Source organism: Labrus bergylta, chromosome 12 (genome assembly GCF_963930695.1).
Source record: "Labrus bergylta chromosome 12, fLabBer1.1, whole genome shotgun sequence".
Classification (NCBI taxonomy): Eukaryota; Metazoa; Chordata; class Actinopteri; order Labriformes; family Labridae; genus Labrus; species Labrus bergylta.
In genome coordinates, this window is record NC_089206.1 from 24,104,474 (window position 1) to 24,130,963 (window position 26,490).

Below are 26,490 nucleotides of genomic sequence, written 5' to 3' on the forward strand. Positions count from 1 at the left end.
TCAAGAGAGCTGCATTTAGTTTCTGGTCTCGAGTCTCTGGAACAGTAAGGAAATAAAGTTGCCTGAGACAGTGATCCCCTTTGAAGTTTAGATTTTACTTCAGTTTTAATCTTTTCAAATTGAATCATTGCTTTCAATAAAGTCATTATTCTGTACTTTATTTTTGCCTTACTGGTGCAGGTATCTGTTTTTCCTATTAAACCTGATCATTTCATCACTCGCCTTTGTCACTTTGCTGCGATTGTGAAGCATTTTGTTACATTCATTACAAAACTGCACCAAAAATCAGAGTCAGGATATGAATCAGAATTTGGGTCCTTTGTAAAGTGAGAGTACTTTTACAAAAAATTAGACTTGGTGTATACTTAGAATTAAACATATAAAGCAAGTCAAGTAGCAACAAACAGTTAATCTATTACACTTTTCCTTTATAGATTTTACACGGTTTCATAGTGAGTGAGATGATTGGCTGTTCAAAGACAACAGGAAACACTACAGCATTTACTGGATGAGATCTGCAAAGTAAAACATAGGTACTGCTGTGTGCACAGAGGGCGCCAACATCAACGCATACAAAGAGTTCAAAAGTGCTGTATGGATTATTTTGATTTTTCTGTTAATATTTTGATTTTTTTTAAACTTCTGCAAACTTCAGTACAAGGAAGTAAGGAAGCCAAACTTTTAAAACACTACCTGAAGGGGTAAAAAAAAAAGAAAAGAAAAGGAAAGCATTTCCAGGGAGACTTTTTCGCAGTTTCATTTATGAAAAACAAATGGAAGGCTGGTGCAGAGTGCAGGCACAGAAAAGGGGGAGGATCCCGCTTTTGAAGTAGCAAATTTCACCTACAGTGGAACTCCTGAGGGAGATTAGGTGAATGTTTGTGAAGGCAGGGAACGAAAGCAGTCAGCACGTAAGATGGAGAGAATGTCAGAGAGAGAGAGAGAGAGAGAGAGAGAGAGGCACCCTGGGGGGCTGGCAGAAAGTTCATTTGAAACAAATTTGTTATTCAAAAACTGGAATGCAGTCCAACTAAAAGCTCCCAGCACAGCCCCAAGTCTGAAAAAACATCAGGTAATCAGGATGTTTCTTTCCTCCGCCCGTCTACTTTCAGAGCTCATTCAACTCTCCGTATTGATGTTCCTTCCTCTAATGGTGAAATCAATGTCGCTGTGATGGAGGTGCCACTTAGCATAACCCATCCTCGAAAGTAGATTATGGAGCAGGTCACAGTGCAGGGGAGGGGCAGCACAGATGAAGCCCTGGCTGTTCTTTGATATGGGTCATAAGCAATGGGCTGTGACAGCTTTGAGTGGTCGATACAGTGGAGCAGCCTTCACTTCATTAGCAGAAGAGCTGGAGCCTTGTGTAGACTTTCAGAGGCCACAACCCCCCCCCCCCTCCCAACACCACAAAGCATCAGGACTTGTTAGGGGCTCACTCTGTCTTCATTTTAAAACGGGCAGAACCTCAAAGCCTAATCCTTTTTCTCTTGGATTAGCTAGTGCCGCTATTTATCGATCGTGAACCAAAAGCCAAGTTAAACACAACATTTTGTTACAGGAGCTAATGCACAGGCTAATGACTTCCTGCTGCCAATGAAAGAACAGCAGGTAAAGACAGGTTCACTTCAGATGTTACCTTAAGACTGTACAAAAGAAGTGGACAAAGTCATCATGACATCTCCCATTGGTCTTTTCTAAGCCTAGAAGATTGGGATAGTTGCCGACACCATGTGTTCTTTACGAGCTAGAAGAGAGCGTATCTGGATGACAGGTTGGATTAGCATTGTCACTGAATGTGCCCACTGGAAGCGACCAATCCACATGGGGTTGCACCGCCCTACTCTGCTGGTCACTTGAACTTAGGAGTCTTTTCAAAGAAACGAGCTCTCACAAGCATTAATTCACTCAGGAGAGACAATTGAGTGAAGAGAATATTCATTATTGAACGGATTATATAGTTATATGTTGATATGTCTTGACAGAAGATATGGGGATCTGCAGGGAGATTTTCTAATCGACTGATGACTGCACTCAGCGGCAGCAGGATAAATCCCCACGTGGAGTCCAGACACTGGTGGCTGATGACTTGCTGAGACCAGATGGCTGATGGCGGATGATTCTGTTAAGACTGGGCGGTGATGGGGAGGTGGAAGGGCGTGTGTAACAGCAGCAGGAAGGAACTAATGGCATGAGAGAATCAAGTTTAAAAATAGAGCAGAAAGATGAAACGAGGAAGGGTAAGACATCACGCTATTGGATGAATGAGACCAGCCAATTTCCCAATAACATCCTCGGACGATGACAGCAGGAAGTGTGAGTTATTATGCAATGAAAGGGACGAGTGAGCAATGATCGACGACCTTGAATGCAAAGTGTATTCTTCCTTTCTGTGTGAACTTATGCTAAAGCCTTCTTTTCTAAACACTTTATCGCAGATTTCTTTGTTTTTAAATACTAGGAGAGAAAAGGTGTGATATGGTATCCCAGCATGCTTTGAGCAGCAAAACCAACAGTTGCAGAACACAATGAATGGGGGCAAAATGTTAACTGCATCTGTTTGCTTTCAGTGGGTACACACCTTTATATCACATGACTAGATGTCATGGTGGGGACTCGTCAATCACAGGCAGCCACACTTGAAAACATGTCCTGCCTTATCATCTATGATATCCCAGCTATCTGAAATCATATGCTAAAAGCTCACACATTTATTTAAGTGTGCCTTGCAATTACATTTATTTTGGCCGCCTGCTGGTCATCAGTAATAATGCAGGTTTAAGGCCCTTTTGCATTGGTTTCAATTTCTGAAACTAAGATGCTATGCCCACTTCTAATATAAAGTCAAAGTCAAGAAAGCCGATCGTATAAGATGAGAAAGAGATTGAATAATGAGAGCTGCAGCTCTGGCTGTTGGCCACCTGTATCTGTATACTGTACGCCAGCTGAGAGAGACACATGAAAAGGAATATGCAGGAGTAGCACATTTATATTCTGCTCAGGCCCTCACACAGAGACGAGATAAATAAATAAAAGAGGTAAGACATTAGAATGGAATAAATAAAAGTGAAGGGCGAAGGGGGGTCCTAATTAGCTGTTGCTCTTTGATGCGCCCGCCACCCGCGCTGCCTGTGAACCTTTCAATTAATACATCCCCAGCTAAGATGGCTGCATCAGCTATTCTCTCTGCACTGCCCATCTATTCCCTTTTTTACTCAATCATGTCATAAGCTGGAGTCTATTTAGCCAACGGAGCTCCATTAAGAAGACAGAATTCAGCAGGAGAGAGAAGAAGAAAAAGGAAATGAGTAGCATAAGAATAATGTCCAGGAAAGAGCGAGAGGGAAGAAACATTTGACAGAGGAAATAATAATAAAAGTGATGGAGAGCATGCTGCTGTCATGAATGTATAGGAGAGAGAGGAAGAGGAAGCGGGGAGCAGAAAATGTGTGTGATGGACAGGGATGTAGATGTTCGGTCAACTAGACAGTCAAGATATCAGCGGATTGGCCGATATTCACCTGCGCGGATGTCAACTGAAACATCTATCACTCAAAAGCAAATCCTCTCTGATTGTGGCGTGTGTCAAGAGCAAAGATCGAAAATGACAATGGCCTTTGCCAACGGATGAAGCGGGGCATGATTTGCATTTGTTTTCGCTCCATCTATCAGTCGCACAACTTGACATTGGTGACAGCGTGTTAGTCCAAATAAAGTCAGGTTAGATAGAGAGGGATAGAGCGTCACGCCCGGAGGGGAGGAGGGATGAAGATGGAAGAAGGAGAAAAAGAAGCTTTGGTGCCTCAACAGAAGGTTACCGCACCAGTGATGGATGGAGCATGAAGGGGAAAAAAAAAAAAATCTGCTGATCTCACTGAATGAGCTCTTTTCCCAAACAGACCCCCGTTTTGCTCTTTCTCTCTCATCATGCCCTTTCGTCTCTTTTATGATCCGATCAATGTGAGGAGCAGGGTGTGCATGGAACATCACGGTGTGATCCTGCGCTCATAATCTTGTTTATTAAATGTCTATTCAATTAAAAAAAAAAAAAAAAGGGGGCCCGGGCACCCGTAGGTGATGCACTGCTCTCAGTCGCTACTTTGTCAGTGTCGGCAAAAGGAGCTGAGGCCAGGCCTACCGGAGTGTGAAATTAAACAGGTGATAAATTTCCCTGTATGGCTAACAGTGGGAACACTGTCATTTTTCATTACTGTTAAACAAAAGGCGGAAGAAAACAACTTCCATTTTTATGCTCTGTGCCCCCCTCCCCCCCAGCAAGACTAATGAGGATGGTTTTTAAGTCAGGTCTACGTAAGCGAATAAATCACATGTTCACTTCCTCTCCAGGCTTATCTTAGATTTGAAGAATGGAGAGGGGGGTTGTTCACTACACTGATGTAGAGCTCTGCTGCTGTCTACAGAAAAATACAGTCTTTGCTCTTATATTTTCTGACAGAGTGCCATGTGTCACAATATATACTCCCAATTTTGACAAAAACTGAATATATCAACAACAAATACTTCTTGCTATATGTCGCATAAAAGAAATACCCCTCAGCCAACCACAGATATTTGAAGGGGAAAAAAACAGCAACTTGGTTTTGATCGTTTTACAATCACAGCGAACTTCCTGTGGAGGGTCTGGGTCAGATTCGAGGGGGCTGAAAGGACCGAGGACGGAGCCTTCAGAATAAGACCAGGCGTGTTGTCACCCCTGGGGTGAAATCCATCGATTGCAGACGATCCCATCTCCACCCCTATCTGTGAAAACATCGGTGCCCCTTTTGTCAAGAGGCACAATTTTGACAGAGAACAGTGCAAAATGGATAGAGACGTGAGTGGGTGGGATGGCGAGGAGCGGCAAGGGAGTGCAAAAAAGAAGATTCTATTGTGTAAGCCTGATGGTTTCTCTGAATCGAAATGAGCAAGTGATGAAAAAAAAAAGGGGAGGATGTTCAGAGACAGTGTGAGGGGAGAATAAAATAGAAAAAGTAAGCCATCAGACATCACAAGCGAAGCAGTGCCCTTGGGGAAGTGGAGGAGAGCATTTTCATCTATATCTACTGTATATATACCAGACACCCAACAGACTGAGCACAGAGCGCGTCTGTCTGCATCATATGCATCCAGTCTCACATTTCTTCATGCTCTACATACAAAAAGGGTCACTCGTCTCAGTCAATGAAACAATGTTAAATCGAGCAAAAGAAGCTTCAGTGGCACGATTCTCCCAACATGCCCAGGGCCAGAACTGTAGACAATGGTAGAGGGGACGAGAGATTACGGAGAAAATAGAAAAGAAAGGAACACCTCTGGCTAGCAATCAAAATGGAAGAGGATTCCTCTCATATCTGTGTTTTCTGTCCTCCATCTCCCCCCTCTCTTCTTCTCTCCAGCCATCCCTCCTGCTGGCAGGTGTAATCTGCTCCCCTTCACACCTTGTCAGAGGATGACTATGATCCCTGTGATGACCCAGCACCCACAGGGGGGGAGGAGGGGGAGGGGGGGATCGCAGACAACCCTGATGCATGACAAGCAGAGGTTGGCATTTCGCTCCCTCCAGAGTTGCCCCCCCCCCCCCAAAAGACGGGCCGAGCGAGGGACTGTGATATTCTGCCTCGGTCTGTCAGCGCTGATCAAGATATGATTTGCACGGTGAATTAGTTCTCATTTATTCATGATGTGGAGGAACCAAGGAGCTACAGGCGTACAAATCAGAGATCGTCACATTAGCTGCCATCGGTCACACTTAAGAGCGTAATTGGATAGAAGGGCTTGAGTAAGTGTTTACCGCTGATTCTCATATAAGACACAAACAGCCAAGTGATGGTGCTCTTATAGCTCTTATTTAAGAAAGAGAAAAACGACCACTTATCAAGGTTTAACTTTTCATCAACTATACCGTTGTTGCTCAATTAGAGTCTTCAATCATTTACACTGTTTTATTATTAAGTGATATGTAACTGCTGGTAAAACTTAGGGCTGCTTTGGACTGATCATTTATAATCTTAGTTCCGATCTCCGCTATCATCCTACATGACTCTCAGGTTTCACCTTTCAGAGCTTGTTTATGTGCTGACTGTCAAAATGTGATACATACAGTATATTTCCAGTTATGTTACCACCATTTTCAGGTTATTATTTTTTCAGAGTAGGGAATAAAGTTGGACTTTGAGCTAATCAGCAGCAGCTCAGCTAGCAGCCCCTAAAGCCTCATCAATGGACACTGGGGGGCAGACACCATTTGTTGACAAAAAGCTAAAAGCAGAATTGCAGAAATGTCACTGATACAATATACTGATTGCATTTTCTTAACTGATTATATTTTCATTGTAGACTTTAAGGAGTCAGTCTTATATATTTCCACCGTATATTTTCAAATAAAGTTTGCTAAGAAGATGATTAGTTTAATGCCTGATAGGTCGCTGTAATGCTTTGTGCTTACAGTGTATAAAACAGACAGCAAAGCATCAGAAGAGAGAACATGAGAAAACACTGAGGTTTCTCTTTTACTAAAATGTGGTAATAAATAATAAAACAGGATGAATTAGAATAAAAGGGCATGAGCCTCGGTCTATAAAACTTTAAGGTAAATTAAGAACCTGGCAGCTGGGAAGAAATGAAGTGTAATAGATGGACAAACAAGACTGCCAGAGCATGAAAATATTGCTTCTAAACCTCACAGCTGACCTGAACTTAATCACCCAGACTTAATTCCTGCTCATGTAAAAGGTTCCGTTGTATGACTTTGACTTCATGTCTTGCTACACTCGCCTGTTGGCATGCGGCTGGTGGCATATGCAACCATTATAAAAGTCCACAGATGACTGGATTCTGTGCCACAGGTCAGTTGATAAAGATAATTACACCATTTCAATGGCCAGTTGGTTAACATAATTACACCATTTCAAAGTCCATTTCCTACCTTCATCACAGCTGCCGGGCTTGGCCACATCAATCCTCCTCTTCTGCATGCAGGACGACAGACGGAGCTCGCACTCGCTGTTGTAGGTGGTGCCATCGCTTCCGCACACCGCTGAGAAGGCCTCGCCTGGGCACAGTGGGCACTCACACTTATTCTGGACACACCGGGCTCCCCAGGCACAAACTGTGTTGCCGCATGTCTCTGGATTACACACAGAACAGAGGGACCAGTCAAAAAAACAGGATTGGTCAATACAGAAAACTAAAATATTCATGCTGTTGCTTTGCTGTGTTTTACTCACAACAATCCTTAAAATGCATCTTTGGAATCTTTTTTAAACAAGACATATCTGACCCGTTTGGTTCTTCTTGTTAAAATATCCCCCTCTAAAAACTGACACAAACTTACTCCCTCAGTAATTCCACATCTGAGTATCTTGCATTTCAAAGAGGTAGTTAGAATATGAGCCGCCTGCCTGCAGCTGTGTGATGTGGAGTCTACTTGTATTCTTTTTTATCCACATTTAATTTATAGCTAGGGAAGAAAAGAACTTCACAGATCATGCATTTTTCTTTTTCTTTCTTTCTTTGATCACACTGGGACTCGTGCATATGCCAGAAATCACTTATCCTCCGAGTTTGATGTTGGGGAAAACGACACGCTGGTAGGATTAGACAGAAATATAGTATAAATGTACGACTGCAGAACTTACTGCACTCTCCCTGGCTGACCACTCGGATGTCCGTCTGTTCATTGCAGGCCTGAACGTGCAGGTCGCACTCGCTCTGGTAGGTGATGCCATCGCTGCCGCACACAGGCTGGTGGGAGTTCACACACTCCGATGGACACACACACATCCCGCTCTGGGCATCGCAGATTGCACCAAATGAGCAGTTGGCACAAGCTTCATCTAGATGGAGATAGGAGGGGTGAAAAGGCTTAGTGCTTATGTTAATGTGTGTTTGTATGTGTGGATTTAAGGTGTTTTTACATAAAATAACTTGGTAAGGCAGAAATAACAAAAAATATATTAAATTACATGATCCCCCCTTTCCCACATTTTCAAACAGTCCTCTGTGGTCTAAATGAAACATCTGTGCTGTGCTTTGGTCAAAATATAACATGAATCAAGCACCAGAGGAGGTTTGTGACCCTATATAAACCAGCTCTCTTTAAATGCAACGAGCTACATTTGAAACGAAGCATTTTTCTCTGTGTTGTAAGACTAATGCAGACCACAAACAAAGGACTGGATGGGTTTATTTCACAGTTTGTGGGTCAGTAGACACTCAGGTTACCCAGATATATGTTCAAAAACACTAAAAGTGGATTTTTCATCATATGTCCCCTTTAATATAAGCTGTGTATTGATATGAATCTTCCTATATGATCATGACACAGAGATTAGAAGTCAGTTTATTGTGTTTTATTTTATTTAAAGGGACAGCGCAGAATATATTGCTATATTTTTTTTGATTTGATTTAAAGCATTTTTTCTCAAAACTGTCAAAGTGATGAGAGAATACCAACATGCAAATAAATACGTGAATAAACATGTTATAAAACATATTTCAAGTTTACGTTTACTTTCAATCGTCCTGATCATTTTGACACAAAACAGTTTGATAATGACAAACAGGTTTTGTATTTAATCCATCTCCCTCTTGACGCGCTGTTTGACTGAAAGCGGATACATAAAGGGTAGTGACGCAAAGTTTCCACACTAAGTTCAGAGGGAGTGTGAAACTTTATTTCAGAGTCCACCTGTGGCAGATTCACTATATTTGAAGTGCTTTTGAAAGGCTCACACCTGTCTATTAAAAGGCGTCACGGTCCACATGCATGACAGAGCTAAAAAACCAAACCATGAAATCCAAAAAAAATCCTCTCGGCTGATAGAATTCTACTGAGGCAGATCTGAGGACGAAGATAAAAATAAAAAAAGTGAGAGCGCTGAAAAGTTCCCAGGTGCACATTGGACTCCTCACTGAAGAAATTTTGAACCATCCCCAAACCAACTCTGTCTGGAGCTGAAACTAAATAACCAAACTCAAAGACCTTCAGACACTCTGCAGAGAAAGACGAGGATGCCAGAAGGACGGCTATCTCTGCAGTCCATCACTCAGGACTTTACAGAGAAGTGGTCAAAAACTGAAGACACTCCTGAGAAAAAAAAACATGTGACACGTCTGGCAAACAACAGTTAATGACCCTGAAAGCCTGAAAGAAAGATTCTGTGCTCTGACCAGAAAAAGAACTGAACTCTTTGACCTGAAAGCCGGCTGCTTTATGTGGGGAAGCCATGGTGCCAGTGTTATCTTTTTGGGAACACTTCCTGGTGAGAGATGTCACACTTCTCCGGCTGTATTTATCACTCTACTGTAGGTAAGGTTGTTCATATCTGCTCGTGAATAGACTGAATAAGGGACGTTCTTTGTGTGATTTCTCACCGAAAAGCAGCTCTACAATCCCCAATAAAATAAAATAAAGAGTGCTTTGGAGAATTTGCCTTTTACTTGGCGGATTACTCTTGCATCACCTCTTGAGGGATTGCCTGCTTCAGGACGGCAAAGTGTTTTCCCTGAAGAAATTGCGAGGCAGGATCAGGCATGTAGAGGGTACAGGCTGATTGCTGATGTCACAGGGGGACATGAAACAAATAAAGGGCCAACGTGAGGTCTTGAGGTAAGACGAACTAGTCTGTCTACGAGGCTGGCAGAAGATAAACCTCTCCCTCTGACACCAATTACACCTGGAGGATTGCATTAGCTCGCTGTATCGCATTCAATTAGTGGCAGGCTAATAACGTCTGCTGATTAAGCACTAATTGAGAGAGGCTAGGCTGGAACCCTCCACATTATTAATCTGTTTATTACTCTTTTAAGGTCTTTTATTTCCTTCCTCTCTCCATCTAATGCTGGCATCCACTCCCTGCACAGATTAAGAGCCCTGACTGTGAACTGGGTATGGCAATGAAGGACATTTAACATACAGTGTATTGCCTGTAGAAGAATTATATAATGTATATTATTAAAATGACAAATGTCCTGTTATAATGTATAGAAAACGACATGTATTTGGCAGCCAGAAGGAATATTTCATGTACATTTTTTAAGTTTAATTTTAGCCTGGGGCTGGCCTTCAATTTGGTTCAACCTCAGTTTCAAGTAAGTCTACAGTACTGTACGGTATGCCTGAATGACAAAAAGGTGCAAAGGTTTAAAAATGCAGTAGATTGCTTCAGCCTGAAGCTGCCAGCTTGACTGTAATATTTCTGTTATCGTTCCAGGAAAATGTGCCTGTTTCAAAGTATGTCCACTTTGAGTGCATGTTTTTCCATTAATGGTTTCAAAGAGTCCATCTGAAAAGTACATTCTAAAACGTATACGTGTGCTGCAACAACAACAACAACAACAACAACAATGACAACGATAGTCCATTTCGTTAAGGTCAGGATTTCACCTGAAACCCTGTTTTAGATTACATCTATCTCTTTGAAGCCAACAGATTCCATTTAAACAACAGGTCATCTTGTCTCTTAGGAGGAGCTTTTCACTGCTATCAAACTGAACATTTTCTGTTTTTATGGGTTCTTCTGTGTTTTAAAACGTAAAATCAGATCCAACACAGAAAGGTAACACTCTAAAGGTAAAACCAGCAACCCCGCAAAATAAAAACACTGTTACTGTTGATAGAGTCTGATGGCTCTGAAGAGAGTGTGGCAGCTGTTTTGTAGGGATCATTTGTGATGTGTTAGCCGCCAGCTTTTTTTTTAGCAATCCAAGCCTGTCAGTATTAAAAATAAGGACTTTCAAAATATCTTTTTTGATTGGGCCTTTTGCTTTGAGAGATAACATTGTAGCCATTAGAGCCTGTCTTATAGTTGACGTTCTGTTATCAGGTCATTCCAAAAGTTTGGTATCTATTCTTCATTAAGCACACCCAATATGTCAAAAGTTTTAATTAGCTTTAAAACAACCTGAATTCCACTTAAGTACCCCAGGGTCCAATGTTATTTTAGACAATAATGGGCTTCCAATTTTGTGGCCACAGTGTGGGGGGTAAGTCATTTCCTGTTCCAACATGACAATACTCTGTGCTCGAGGGCATGTCCATGAAAAAAAAAAAAAAGATTCAGAGTTTGGCATCGAGGAAACTGTGCTGGCCGGCACATAGCCATCCAACTCTTTTGGGATTAATTGGAAATCCAAATGTGAGCCAGGCCTCCGAATAAGTGACAGACCTAGCTAAAGCTCCTGTTTGGTGGATGGGAGAAAATCCCTGCAAGCATGTTCCAAAATCTTATGGAGAGCCTCCCAGAAGAGTGGAGGTTGTTTTTGGCTGAATATTGATGCACGTGATTTCAGTTCGAGGTGCTGAATTCCACATTTGAGCGAAATATGTGAGAATTGTATATCCTCTTGGCCAAGTACCTTAAGTTTGATCATTTCGGACTCAGACTAAGTAATAATCTATCGTCTGTGAACATGTTGCTCCTTCTATCAAGACAGCTCAAGTGGCTTTAAAAGTTGTGGATGCAAACAATTAAGGAAGAGGCTTCATATGGCTTGTTGGTGTTGTTGGAGCAGCTTTATATCAGGAAATGAGTGTTGTCCTTTATCAGGCCCTGTGTCCTGATAGCAGCCCTGCGTCTTTATCAGCTCTTGCCCCTCACCACCTGGCTCTTCACACTGCCCTGATCCCCCAGACAACACGCATCGTCACACAGCAGAAAGAGGCATTTCAAAGCCTGGGAGAGAGAGGGAGATTTGTCACCATTACCGCTAATCTTAAGGCGTCCAGCTCTGTCATCTTACTTTGAGCCATTTCCAAGTCTGTCATCACTGATTTTAAGTTTCAGGGTAAAAAAAAACAAGAAACAGTCTCTTTCTAAAAGAAGACAACTTCGCACACATAAGAAGTTCAGCCTTTGAGGTAGAAATGTCTGTCAGGCATTAACATACATTCTCACAGTGTTAAAATAGTTTCACATCATTAGAAACTGGGATCTTATTTAAATACCTTTCATGTCCTTATATGGAAAAAAAAAACCCTCTTGTGCCTAAAAAAAAAAGTCACCATAACACAGTGTGTCCAATTTCAAAGAAGGGTGTCTTATCTTGCCAGGACTTATGAAATCAAATATAAACTGTATCCCAAAAATGTTACTGTAAAATAAATGAAAATGCTAATAGTAACCCGATAAAACCCACGTAACCACCAGATTGCAGCCCAAAACTGGAACAAACTGTGACCTGCTTTGGCCGATAAATGCTTGCCAGTTTTGGAAATTTTTTAGCCGTGTGCAGACCCACTGAGAATCAACTACACTCAGCAACACTTGGGCAAGCTTGAGCCAGCACTGGCATCAAGATAAGTGGACTCGGGATGATATTCGCGTGCTATTCATCACAGAACTGGCACAAGCCTGGCAACAAGACGTGCTAAATTTAGGTTCCTGCTTGGCCGACCCATTTAGATACTTGGCAAATATATATTTCTAAAAGTCTGAAGCAGATCTTCATAGATTGAATTCAAGATTGACTTTATGTAAGATATGGTGGCATCTGAAAATGTGTTAAGTAATTTCAAAATGTTTTTTTCGACCAACCTCCCCCGTTTAAAAAAGCTATCAGTTGGAACCAGAAACTAAAGTGTCAGAGTAGCAGATTTGTTTATAGCCATGGGACATTTTATACCATAATAATGTAATGTAAATAGCAGGATAACTGAAAGAAGGTGTATTTTCACACTGAGTCTCCGTACTGCATATGAGTTCAACCATCTCTGTATTTCTATTTGTATTTCTTTGTATTTGACCTTGACCAAACCCTAATTTACATCTTTTTGAATGCTGAGGACTAGAATTAAATCAATGTCCCCAGGGTTTGAGGAGAACTGCTGTTGGTTCTTGCAGTATGACGGCTTCTGTTTTAGTGTTTGGTGGCAGTGTTCGTGGTTTTTGGTAGTGAGAGTGTGAAATACGAGGTAGGTTGGTAGAAAAAGTGGCCTTGAAAGCATGAAGGATTGGGCCATTGAGGAGTAACAAAAAAAAAACTAACACCCTCCAGTTTCACACCGTTTTGTTGATATCCTCAGCGGGGGAAAAAAAAGCTGAATTGCTGAGGGGGTCTGGGCGGAGTATTACCTCTGGATTAAGCAGGAAGAAGGAGGCTGGTTTGTGTTTTGAAGGCTTGTGAGCATGCCTGGGTGATAACAACTCCCCTGCCGATGCCTGCCTGCCTGCCTGCCCGGCGCGCTATTAACTCTGCTCCCGACTTCCTCTGCTCCTCCTCATCTTTTTACCTCCATCCCCTTCCTTTTTCCTGCATTTATTACTTCCCCCTCCTCCCTCTTTCTCCGTCCAGCCACTGTCATGATGCTTGTGTGACCTATATTTCTTACTCAACTGTATATATCATTTCAAACACCTGTGGGAGAAAAAAAAAAAAAAGAAATTTGTTATTTTCCTTTCTAAAATGACTCCAGCGTCTCTGCTCTCATCTGTTTGGATAAAGTCGTATGAATGGCCCTTTTTTTCCAAAGCGACTGATATCCAGTTGGGGGGGTCTATTAACTGAGCGCACCTCTCCCTGCCTGCCTTACAAGGTTGCCGCCACTCATACGCAGGAGAAGGGAAAATCTCCGAATAATAACAAATGTCACTCACATTGCTATCAGGTTTGCACCTGAGCCATATAGATAACCACCCTTTTTCCAGCCCGCAGGGGAGGAAATGAAATTACGGCTGAGCCCACGAGATGCTGTAGTAAGCCACACACAAACACTCACACCCACACCCACACACACGCACACAGTTAAGTAGACATGCCAAGTTATTTTTCCTTGTTGTGGCACCTCTCACCTCTCGTAGTATTGCTTGCCCTCACCTGCCTCTCTTAAGCTCCTGCTTTGGAGTCTGGAAGCCATAAATCTGACAGCTTACACATTATAGTGCATTTAGATGGAAATAACAAAACAGAAACAGAAAACAAAAAAAAGTAACCTATTATGGAAGTCAGGCATATAAAGATGAAAAACCTTATTGTTGCAGAATGAATGAATAAAAGTGTAGTGATCAATTGTACACAATATAATTCAAGTTCTTGCAAAATATATATATTTTTTTTCGCTCTACTTCTTCCATTGATTGCTCAGGAATAATTGGCCCCCGAAGTAGCTTAGTCTGTAGAGACTTGGATTAGTCACCGGTTCAAGTCCCACTGCGAATCAAAGTATGGAAGTTGGTCTAGTTGCTGTAGAGGTGCCAGGTCACTTCCCAAGTTCTGCCGAGGTGCACTTGAGCAAGGCACTGAACCCCCAATAGCTCTGATGCACCCTGTGTAGCAGCCCCACTCTGACATCTCTCCACTAATGCATGTCCACAGGTCCTGTTTGTGCATGTGTGTAATTCGGGTCTGTATGCGTGAGAAGCATGTCTCTAAATAACAGTGTAAACCAGAATTTCCCCTCTGGGATTAATAAAGTATGTAAGCTGTTATACCAAAGAATACAGTAAAAGCAATGTCCATATTCTCAGTCAACATCTCTTTACTAATTCCATACAACAGAAACTAAACAGACATGTATATAACTAAAAAGTCAGGATTATAAATTTGGTAAATGGGGTATTAAAGGAAATTCTCCCTCTAACCCACACTTTCTTCAGCTGCTCTTTCCTTCAATTTTTAATCCCATAGTTCCAGCAGCACCTGATGCCAGCATATGTTCATCTCCTCGCTCTCCTTTTTCTGCTCCATAAACATGTAATAGTATATCAGTGGTGGGAATGGCCTGTGATAATGAGGTGAGATAATAGCTTAAGTCAGTCAGTTGTTATGGGGCTGAATAAAGCCCAGTAAAGCTGTGCAAACAGCCCAGAAATAACCCGCATTATCATGGCCATCATTCCTCGGCCGGCTCGCGCCTGGCAAGCCAATGCCTCAGCGTTTTTATGGCACTGTAGCGCTGACGCAGGCCTGTTCCTCTGGGAGCCAAGAACCATCCATAGTGCTGGATTACAGACAGGGCCCTCCACTCCGCCAGCGCTCTGCCTCTCGCTTTTTAAAATAAAGACTATTCATTACCGCCAAGGGACCCGGGACTGCAGACCTGCCGTCTACCTGCTGTGCGGCGCACCAAATTGAGTCTGCCCGCCTGCTCACCAAACACTGCCTGTGCTCCATTTCCTGTTGGCGTACAACCTTATGTATGTGTTGGATTTCAATTTGAGAGAAAGCTGGGAAGAGACAGACGACAGATGCAGAACACGGGCAGGCAGGCAGGCAGGCAGCGAGGACCACTCCAACAAACGAACCCTGTCAGCTAATGAAATTCAAGCCATTGTGCAAAACAATCACATACAAACAACCAATAAACTGATTGCACATTTTAAGAGGGGAGAAAAACAGTGGCGTACAATTTCAGGGGAGCAAAATGAGGCTAATTCAGTTGTATTGATCTATCAGCTAACTGCTCAGCTTACCACCAAATAAAGCACCAAAGAGGCCAACCCATTCTCCTTGTTACAGTCTTTAAAATATGAGGGAATACAAATCTATTGTCGTAAAAATTGGTGAATGAGGTTATGTGGAGTCTGGCCAAAGAGGCTAATAAGAGCTGCACTTGTGCCCAGTGTGTGTGAAAAGAGGCTTGAAGACAGACAAGAACGGGAATACTCAATCACCAATTTGAGTCGGTGGAAAAATTGGTCTACCAAGATGGCAATAAGCCCCAAGAGTATTTTACCAAGTGGGTTTATACAGCTTAAAAAATCTGTCTATGTGACAGGAGCTTGAATAGTACATCTGAAGATCTTTTTACCACTTGAAACCAAGGGACTCATGGAGCCAATTAGAGACAAGTGTGCTCTGCATTCCCTTTCCTGGAGAGTAAAGTGCATCTTTACTTATAGGGCAGAACAGGCAACAACAGGAGTGTTGTTGTTGGTAGAAAGGAGCCGAAGAAGAGCAGCAAGGAGAAGATCAAGGACAATCATTGAGCGATCTGGAAAGTCATTGAGAGACCTGGAGGATATATGACGCATTGTTTTGACCTGAAAGTGGGAAAGCCCCCGGGAGTCAACATAGACCTAACTCCATATGTGTTCATTGTTAACGGCTGTGCATTATATTCTTTCCTCAGGGTGAATGTAGCACGATTAATTAATTTGAGCTTAATTATATTCCACAGGGCGAGCTCTTTCTCTACCTGTGAGCTGTGATTCGTATCATTTCATGACTGCACTGCAAATGATGGAATGGTTATAATGTGGAGGAACAATCAAGATGTTTAGTACACGATGCTCACTAGCAAATCATGAGTGAGGGGCATGCATGCTTTATGTAGCATCAGCTGCATCCATTATACTTCATATATAGTTATACTTTTTTAGTTTTTTTCACCCCAAAGAAATCATAAACAAAAACATCTTCCTTTCTGTTCCTACTTAGGTGTGACACTTTCCTGTAGTAATGTAGCAGCTAGCATTTTTTAAAGGTTTGTTTTGGGGCTTTTATTACTTTATTAGAGACAGGACTGTGGATGGAGTCAGAAATTGAGAGAGAAAGACAGTGAGGAATGACATGCAGGAAAGGAGCCAGAGGTGGGATTCTAACCGGGGCTGCCTGCTTGGAGGACTACTTCAGGTTTTTTTTTTTTCAAAACATTTGAAGCCTGGGAATGATGGCAATTTAAGCCCCGCCTACAGGAAAGGGAAGAAGGACGCCCATGCAGATATATGCTTCTTGAAAAAATGTATTTGATGTTTTCTCATTTGTTGTTCTCTGGAAAGCTACTTGATTCTTTGATGGTGTTTTATTTTGATAAGTTATTCACATTTTTTAATCTTTTAAGTCTGAAAGACATTTAGTGCAGTTGTTAGGTTTCCCCCTTTCTACCTTTCTAAGGTCTACAGTGTGTTAAAAGTCTCTTGAGTGTCTTATTTGAAGTTCCATTTAATGATGTTGTGTTACAGGGATCTTTGTTTTTATTGCTCAGTGGACCTCCCTTGAGTTTGTACTTTTCACTTATTTCTTGTGTTGCTTTAAGATTAATATGCTGTTTCTGTTATGTATTGGGTTTCTGATGTTAAATTGGTGGCGAGACAAGGCAGATGTTTTTCATTTCAATGTAAGGTGGGTTTCTTTGACAAGACTTTAGGGCGTTTTTACAACACTCGTGCATTTTTATACATTATGTAAGAGTTCTTTGTTGCACAAATGAGAGCACTAAAATATTCAACTACCCAATTGAATCATTTTTTAAGACCTTTGTCTTTTGCCTTCTTTCTTAGTGACATGCAGGTACTCACCACAGGGTCCTTTGTGTTGGATTTGAATGGCTCTCTGCAGGGCACAACCCATCGCCCTCATCTCACAGGGGCTGCCATAGCTGTGGCCATCGGATCCGCACACGGGGTCAGACGTTTGCGGGCAGGCCTCGGGGCACTCGCACACAGGCTCGTTGTTCTTGACCACACACACTGCACCGTGATCGCACTCCTTATCCAAACAGGGGCTCGGTACGTTGAGATCTGAAGACCACCGGCCCAAGAGATAGAAAGCAAAAGTTAGAGTCTGGATGCCGAACAGGACAGGTGCGGGAGCGGGAGGCATATAAAGTAGAGGTTGGAGAGAGGTCTGGGGGCTGGTGAGGGTGTAGGAGAAAGGGAGGTTAAAGCTTAGGAACATGGGGAACTGCAGGTTTAGTGTTAGAGAGGGTTTGGGGACAACCAAAAAAAAACATGATGGAATATGCAACACAGTCCTATTCCTGTGACACCTCTGCTTCCTATGTCATTTCCTGGCCTTTGTGCGTCTCCTGAATCTTTGAAGAGTCCGCTGAATCCGGTGGCATGAGGACAGCGGATAACAACATGGCCCTGCAGCACAATACAGATGAAACAGCCTCCGAACAATGACCACACAGCGCTTTTTTTTTCTTTTCAGGCAAGTAAACGCCTGGATTAATTGACGTTCCCTATGTGCCCCTTCAAAGGCTGCCATTTGCATCTCAGTGAGAGCCACAGCTTCAGCCAGAGCTGGTTGAAGTGACACGCAGGAGTGAGAAAAAAAAGGACGAGCAAGAGGGAGAGAGAGTGAGAAAATGTAGAGAAAGAATCAGCCGAATAGAAGAAAGAGCCTCTCTGCTTAATAATTCAGAAAAGGCAAGCTCCTGGGCAGAGGCAGATATGAAATGTGAACATCACAGAGAGGTGTCTGTCTCAGCCTCTCCCTCTCACGCAGCAGCTACAGCATGACTTCATTAAAACCACGACGGGATTTTGCACCTATGATTCCCGTCAGATGGGTGTAGGCTGGGATGATAAAAAGGCGGGAGAGGACGCCTAAAAAAACTGTACGAAGAATCCTTTGATCACAGCTTGCCATGCTGACACAATCAATCTTTTTCAGTGCTTTATGTGTCAATGAAAATATAAGATGTTGTTGTGTGTAGTAAGACAGGGTACATTTATACATGTTTCAGTGTCTAGTCTTCAGGGAGAAGGCCCACACTCTGGCATGAAGAGCACACAAAAGGAGTCGGTCATGTTCCCATATTGATTTTTATTTGGAAGGCTTCATGCACAAAGGGTGGATTATGTGGCTAAATGTGGCGTGTCTGCAGGTTAAAGGAAGAAGCAGATAGAAGCTCAAAAACATTTCTGATGGGACCCATAGGTTAAATTTGAAAAAAAGTGGATTTTAGTCCAAAAATCAAAGGAACTTTTCAACCGCTCGCATTGACTCGCTCGGTCGACTTGCTCGAAAAAACTAATGTGGAGTTCTTTCCATACCCTTTACAATCTTTTTCCTCCAATGATATGTTAAGCGTCAGAGGTGTCTTTCTGAGACCCAATAGAAGGGTTTCTGTGTCTAACAGCCAATAGGTGATAATGCTACTGGTTACAAAAAGAAGTCAGCTTGTGTAGAAGTCTGTGATTACTCAAAAATTACTCACTTGATTCAAGTGGTAGTTTAGGCTGTCATTTGCTATAGTTTCAAGTCTCCTTTAAGACAGGTTTATTTATTAAAATCGATGGCATGGCTACCAAGTGATTGAAGATGCTACCATAAAGAACTGTGAGCCAGGACAGGGCAAAGTGATGTCCATCCAGCCTCCTGTCCAAATATGGTCTCTTTTTGGTTCCAGAAAACCATGATGACGGAGGCAAAAAAAACAAAAAAAATAACATGAGGCTTCAAAACTTCCATACAAAAACTAATAGGTGATGTCACAGTCACTACGTCCAATCCCTCCAAACACTTAATGTTCTCTAATCTTTCCTTCATTTTGGCTTTTTGTTAAAGGGGTGGTGGTGCTGTCATGGAAACTGCCCCTTGTAATGACACCTCCCATGGCTCCATCATTATTGTGACCATTACAGGATTAGATGGCGACACAGGGGGGCAACTTGGTGTGCTTGGAGCAGTATGATTCATTTATCAGCTCAGTAGCAGGAGTCAGTAGCGGTGGCTCTAATCATAGCGCTAATGCTGGAGCAAATTAACAACTGTAAACACTGGCAGATGAAATGAGCTTCTTTCTCTTGGATTAAATCAATGTGTGAGGTTTGTGAGAACAGGATCCATGTCATCTAAACATCTGAAGACCAATCTGTTGACCAATATCACAGATAGAAACAGAGGTTTAGATATCACAATTGTAAGCAGGAGATTGGGTAGTAGAGGTTTTCCTCATCATTGTACTGTAAGTGTTTTCCACTACATTTCGGCTGTAATAGAACACATCTTCAGAATCTATAAAAAGGACACATCCTCTCTCCTATTTAGGTAAGTGAATGTTTTAATTTAGGAAGTGGAACAGAGCTATTGATTTCTGTGTGTTTTGATGCCAAAGTGCTGTTTCAAAAGAGCTCGGAGGTGCCACATACTGTAAATATGTAAGCTGTTCACGGCTGCTCAATTTGGGACGGCTTCAAAAACAATTGGTTCCTACGTGATTCCTCTTTTTCAACGCCTCTTGTGTGTGTCTGCCAGTCATGGTGTCGCACGTGTGTAACGTTCAGTAAGCCTGTGATCCGAGCTTAACTGCACAACCTTGGCCTCTCCACAAAAGTTCATCAGAGCCTTCTTCCCAAGGACAGGCTCCTGAAACACAACTGCAGCGACTGATAACGCCTCGGTCTCGCGTTCTCTTTGTTTCACACGCATAAAAAAAAGATGAAAGAATTCTCCACCAAAACTAATTTTTTTATCATCCTCTACCTCTGGGGGGCAAAATTTCCGCCTGATTTATTAACAAGGGAGGGTGTAAGAAGCGAAAAAGTAGGGAAAAATAAATCCCAGAGTGTAAAAATCTTATGACACAGTTAAAAACTGAAGCTGTCTTTTTCCCTCTTTTCTACTCACTGAAGAAGCTTTGAAATGGCAGCCTGTCACTACTAAGGCTTGTGGGATGGTCTTCACAAGCCTGTTCCAGCTCTATTTCTCTCCCTGGACTTTGAATACATCTCTGTCATGCATGTATCCGTGTTTCTGTCAGGCAGTTCCAGAAAAAAAAAAAAAAAACAAGTTTCTGGGTTTATACCAAGCTATTTATACGTGAAAATTAGCTTGACAGTTGAATAGGAACATCTGTAGTGCCAAACACATGTGCACGCTAACCAAGGGGATCTTTGAGTGGCTGAGCAGGTGCAGTGAGTGGTCCGCTGTGGCCGCAGGGAAACAGAGAACACACACACACACACACACAGATTAAAAAAACATTCTAATCAAGGATTCTGCTCTGGTTGTGTGCACTCAGTTCTGTTTCTGTAGCACGAGGCTCGTGGAGATGACTTTACATTCTGGGTGTCACCTCAGAGTGTATCCTCTCCTGCCAGCCAACCGCAGTGGAACTTTTCTATTTTAATTAGTGTGGTATTTTAATGGCACGGCCCTGCTTCAGGGCTCGGATGGGGATTACTTCAGGTGAGGCTACGCCATGTCAACTCGCGCCCGCAGAAAACACCGGCCGGCCACGTTCCTGTGATGTCCTGATATGAGCTACCCTGTCTGCATGAAGTATCATTACGGTGCGCTTAGGGTTGTTATCTGACTGGTAAAAGTGGTTATGATGCCACAGTTCAAACTTCTGAGGCTTAACAGCCCCCCTTGTTGGGTCACTGTGATGTCACAGCGAGCTCTGGCAGGACTCTTGCTGTGAATGCGAGCACGCTGCAGCGAGCAGACGAACACAGTTAACCCCCCGTAACACACCAGCGGAATATTGGAAGATTATTTTGGCGGGAGCTTCCTCCCATCTCCGCTCAGCTCATACATATGTTAATTGGACTTTTCTCCCCTTGAGTCCGTGTGCAATTCCAAACGGTTGCCTGTAATATGCGGGGCCGTGAATCAGTGTAATCCAGGTGATGTTTGAGGCCAACTGGCGAGAAGAATCAACTATAACTGCAACCCCATTACAACTCCAAGGGCAAAGCCAATGTGCAGAAAGCCCCGCCTTCTGTATGTCTTACACCTGTATGTCTTGATTAGACTCCCTTTGCCTCCCTCGTGTTAAAAACATTTGTGTATCATATTAGTTGAGGGAAAGGGACTTGCAGAGAAGAAGCATATATTAGCACACAGCAAAAGACATACCCGCGGGCTGTGTCTGTCTACCACAGAATACTTATCACAGGCAGAAGGTGAATCGAAGCCTCTCTTTGTGCATTTACAACTGAGAACGAGCTGCTCTTTAAAATGGAGACAAGCACAAACAGCGTGTGGGGAAGAAAAAAGGCGTGCTTGGATCACTGATCCTGTGACATATTTTATCAGAGGTGAGAAAACTTCTAACAGCTGTTTTTTTTTTCCCCTTATCTAAGCTCGAGGTTTTATTATCAGCTTGTGTGCGCTACAGAAAGTTTCAAAAACAATTTTCCTGATTGCTCACAATGATACATGCAGAAGAGAACATATTTCAGTCACAGCTCAAGCCAGGGAGCTTCAGCATGAGGAAGAGCTCGGAGGAAAACAGGATATGAAATGAAAAATGTAGAAATGAGAAGAACTGCATGGTTGATCACAGCCCGACGGCGGGCTACACGCCTCTAGTCACCGCTGACACCCTGCTGACCCACATTTCTCCGCAATTTCTGCACGATGACAGCCTGCGGGCCGCGGTAAGTGGACCAGCAGTCCCTTGCTGCTGTCGCTCTAGCTCCCATGGCACTTTTTCTAATTAACTTGATTAGGAAAGAAACAGCACTGGTGATCTCAGGATGACTTACACACTCAAGCTCCACAACTGTTTGTGAGTCCAATCACAGCAGCCGGTGGAGATCCTAATCAAATAAACATGCAAATGATAAAATATTCGGCACAGAGTGTTGACACCTAAGGTGACTGATTTTCCCTTCCTGCTTTGCAGAGCTCTTTGTCAATGACAATGTGTCTGCCGCTGAGTGATTCTGTGTTAACCTCCGGAGGCGACAGGCAACACATTTCAAGCATCTCGCTCGCACTTGCTTGAGTTTTTTGTTTTTTTTCCTGCACTTACAATCATGCACTCTCACACACTCTGCTGTGCACACACAAAATGACAAAATAGCTGTGAATAAAGAAATTATGTCCGCAGAAACTAGCTCTTTCATTTGTTCCCTGCCAATGCCTTCCTCTCAGACTGTGTCTGTTTTAGTCATTTTAAAGAATTATCCTCCTCTACGCTCTCAAAGCCACGACGCTTGTGTTTCTATTTTATGAACAGCCCAAGTACCAATTTAGAAACTCTCCACTTTCTATTCCACTAATGCCAGAAGTGAGGCCACAGGCAACAGGCTCCAGTGAGGAGGGTGAGCCACCTCACGCTGCTGCTGCTGCCACTGCTTCAAAATAAGACTATGTATATGTAATGCCTTATGGGCAGGAAATAAGCAATATCACTTGTGCCTATACCAAATAAGAATTTTCAATTAAAACAATTAAATAAATTAAAATAATTTAATTGCACCCCCACTCTGGCTGTGTGTGATTACATTAATAACTTTTTAAAGGTTTGTTTTGACATTTAAAGATGTTGCTCCTTAGCTTTACTTTGATGCTTTTCACTTTTAGTACCTCTTTTCAACTGTTGGCTCATATTTCACTGTAGAGCTGACTGCAGCTACAACTTATCAGGAGAGCTTCAGTGCAAACATACAAACACAAAGGTCAGAGGCAACTCTAAACACAGATTGAACCGAATCTTTCCAACACTTCCACCCTCACTCTGTAGCTCTAATATCTTTTCATAAAAGCAGCAGCCAGTGTATCAGAAGCTGAGTAGAAGCAAAGCACACAGAGTGCATTACACACAGGAACACGGTGAGAAGAGGATAATTCACTAAGTCATTTTGATCATTATTGGTGAAGGTGCTGCACAGATGTTACCCAATTCATGAGTTTGGAAGTATCGGTATCCAAAAGTATTTGGAAGAATCAAAATGTGTTGGGTGTTTTTTAAATTATCCCATACATGTTTTATGCTGCATAATATGAGGACGAACTATGAAATCAACATCCAAAACATGGTCGACTTATCGTATTGACTCTAAGAGTGACCTTTCTCTGACTCTGAATTTTGAAATTGGTTGTTTAATACAGCCTTGACAGTTCGTTCCACCGCATGAAATCAGTGCAGGAAGCACTTTAACAACAGTAATCCATAAGCATGGCTGTCGGCCTGACATTTAAACATTTCCAGTGGACAACTTAAGTGTGTTTTGAGTCAAGTAACAGTCCATTACCTTCACTGTTTTGTTGCTTTAAAAGCACATTTGAGTAAGTGGCAAGTGGCTCAACCACAAACAACCACCTGGCCGTCACTAGACGCTGACCAAATAAGATGTTTTTCCCTTGTTGTATATTGTGAAAAATAATACTTTGCTATGAGTCACTTTGATTTGTCAGTGTAAATACTTAAAGGCAGAAGGTGCAATATGTTACACATAAACAACAGCAGAAATCAAATATATCCTCTGTGAATATCTCTGAGTCATGACTGTCTACAATGAGTGAGAAGCACGAGTCTTGCCAGCTGTGTTGTTGTCGGCACTGTGTTTACATGGACGGGACGGCCTTGTGTATAAAGCTGTTTTAGTCAGGGACTAGAGAAAAGAAGAACATACTCACTGCTTATTTGGATGCTACATTAAGTGTGTTTAGATAACGGTCATTCTGTGTCAAATGTATATGCAACATGAAGCTACGAGCTAACCAAAGTGTGCTAACATTAGCCTGCTAACACAACAATGCAGACCACAGGTGGTCGCAGCTCGAGCAGAGTTCCGCTGTTTGAGCCTCATGGTGCTTAATTATGGGGCAATCTAATTGATAACTCCTTTGTGAGAACATGAGTGGAGAGAAGTTTGGAGGTGTGTCGCTGGAGGAGAGCGGAGGCTTCAGAATAGCGGAGGTGTTGCCAAACAGTTTCTTGTGGCTTAGTGCTGGTGCTCAAGGGAGACAGCTACTGGATCAAAAAGTGCCACATTCTTCCTTTAAATAACTCTTGTGTAAATCCTGAAGTTTGGATCTATACTAACAGCAGCATCCAGAATTATTTTTGTCAGGAAACTCTATCATCACATAGTTTGGGTGTTGCAGTTAACACAGCAGTGTAGCCACAGTGCTTTACATATACAGATGATCCTGGTAATTTAGTTGAACATTTTCGGCTTCATAAGCTCAAGTTCATTGCCGTATCCATTTAACCTTTCCATGCACTTCAGTCGGCTTGCAGTCCGTGTTACACAGCCAAGAGGAAGAAGAGAGAGACACTGATCTTTAACTGCTATATTCATTGTTTTCACCAGTTTTAATTACAGAGTCCATTTGTTTTGAAGAGGAGGAGACCTCTGAGGATAATTAGGGTAGATGTGAAAAGCTCGGGAATAGCGAGAGCTTAAGGAGTCCTAATGTAAAAACATGCTCCTGCTACTGTATGCTCTGTGTATACAGTGAAGACTAAAAATGTAAGGTCAGTTTAAGGTCTTCTTAACTAGTGAATCATTGACTTTTAAAAAGAAGTTTAATCAATTATTCACCAACTTTTTATTCACCTGACCGATCAGTTGTATCAGTCTCAACACACTCAAAACAGCAAGCAGGAGAAAAATAAACAGCCTTTGAAAGCCTCAGGGTGCCAATGTACCGCCATTGTTTGGTCCTCCAAATATAGCTGAACAATTAGCACAACATTTGTGCTACAATAGCCCTCGCTGCACGCACACTTCCTGGTTTCCGTTTCAGCTCTCACCTGCTGTGCTGCCATCATATGGGAGGAAGTCTGTCTAAAAATGTTGAGAGTAAAAATATTCTTTATGTGATCCATGCTGTGAAACGTCGGATCCAAACCATCTGTATGGATTTACAGTGAATTTTAAATTAACCATATTATGGATATTTCTTGTGTTTTTAATCCCACTCTGAATGAAGGGAAGATTTTCTGCATAGCGTGGCTGAAAAATGCTTCAAACAGCTATTTGGTGACAGCTGTATAGTTACATTTATTCACTAAAAAATAATGAAAAGAGTTTTGGATCTTCAAACAGCTATGTCATCTCATCTGCTTTTCTGTTTTTTTTTGTTTTTTCCTGGAACATCACAGTGATACGTCCTACCTCTACTTTAAACTGAAAAGCAGCAGACCCGTTCACCCTCCCTTCCCAGCAGCCTCCTCTGATTCACTTCCCACAAAGCCCTCGCAGGGCTCACGTGTTCTCGGACATCTCTGAGATTTGTGACCGTGTCTGGACGTTAACTTAATCAGCTAAATGCCACACAGTGTCTGCATCCTCTAAATTAGAGAGCCGTAGATATCAATCAAACGCTTTTGTGGGGAGGACAGCACTCAGGACATTACAGACATGAGAGTTTTTTTTGCATGTCCATTCTTTGTGAAAGGCAAACACCAGCAGGGGAGGGGGTGACATTACAGGCGCTGTCACCCTCATGAAAGGAGATTTATGACGGTGTCAGAAGTGAAGAATTTCGTCCGTTTGACAGCTGGCAGGGCGATCGATCACTCCGCCCCGCGCACCACTCAGCCACTCAGAAACCAGCATCGAGATCATTATTTATCAAATAATGATAATTTAATAGATCAAACTCGGCTTTTTTAGGTGTCTGAAACTTCTTTTCTGAAGCTGCTCTGTGTGTGTGTGACTGTATACAGTCTATGATGTGTGCCAGGATGACACAGAGGTCATTGTGCAGACATCTTTTGGCGCTGCCAGTCACTGTGAGAGCACAGTACAACAAAGCACAGTGGGAGTGTTAGTCTCACACTGTATACAGTGTGTGTCTTGATTGTTCCCGCTGTGAGATCAGGGTGGGCTATTGATCCATTTCCAACAAATCTAACACTCTTAACACTGCATACATCCCATGGGTGTCTGTCAGGGTTGTGAGTATGTCAGGTCGTTAGGGCAGAGCAATTGATGGGACGAATCTCTACTTAGACTTACTAACACACAAAAACATCGACAGGACACAAGAGACAGAGAGTGAAGGAGGTGAAAGAGGAAGAAAGACAGACAAGGCAGGAGCCGGAGGTAGGGCTGAATAATGCATTGTTTACCA

General features: G+C 42.5%; 1 protein-coding gene across 11 annotated transcripts in view; it reads right to left on the bottom strand.

Annotated features, from left to right (window-relative positions):
• The window catches only part of agrn (agrin), a 285,753-nt gene that overhangs the window by 67,483 nt on the left and 191,780 nt on the right, over positions 1–26,490 (bottom strand). For all 11 annotated transcript variants that reach the window (XM_065961336.1, XM_065961337.1, XM_065961338.1 and 8 more), the window contains 3 exons: positions 17,238–17,459; positions 7,638–7,835; positions 6,926–7,126 (listed from right to left, as the gene is read on the bottom strand). In XM_065961336.1, coding sequence (XP_065817408.1) covers positions 6,926–7,126; positions 7,638–7,835; positions 17,238–17,459 — 621 coding nt within the window. The remainder of the gene's footprint in view (positions 1–6,925; positions 7,127–7,637; positions 7,836–17,237; positions 17,460–26,490) is intronic.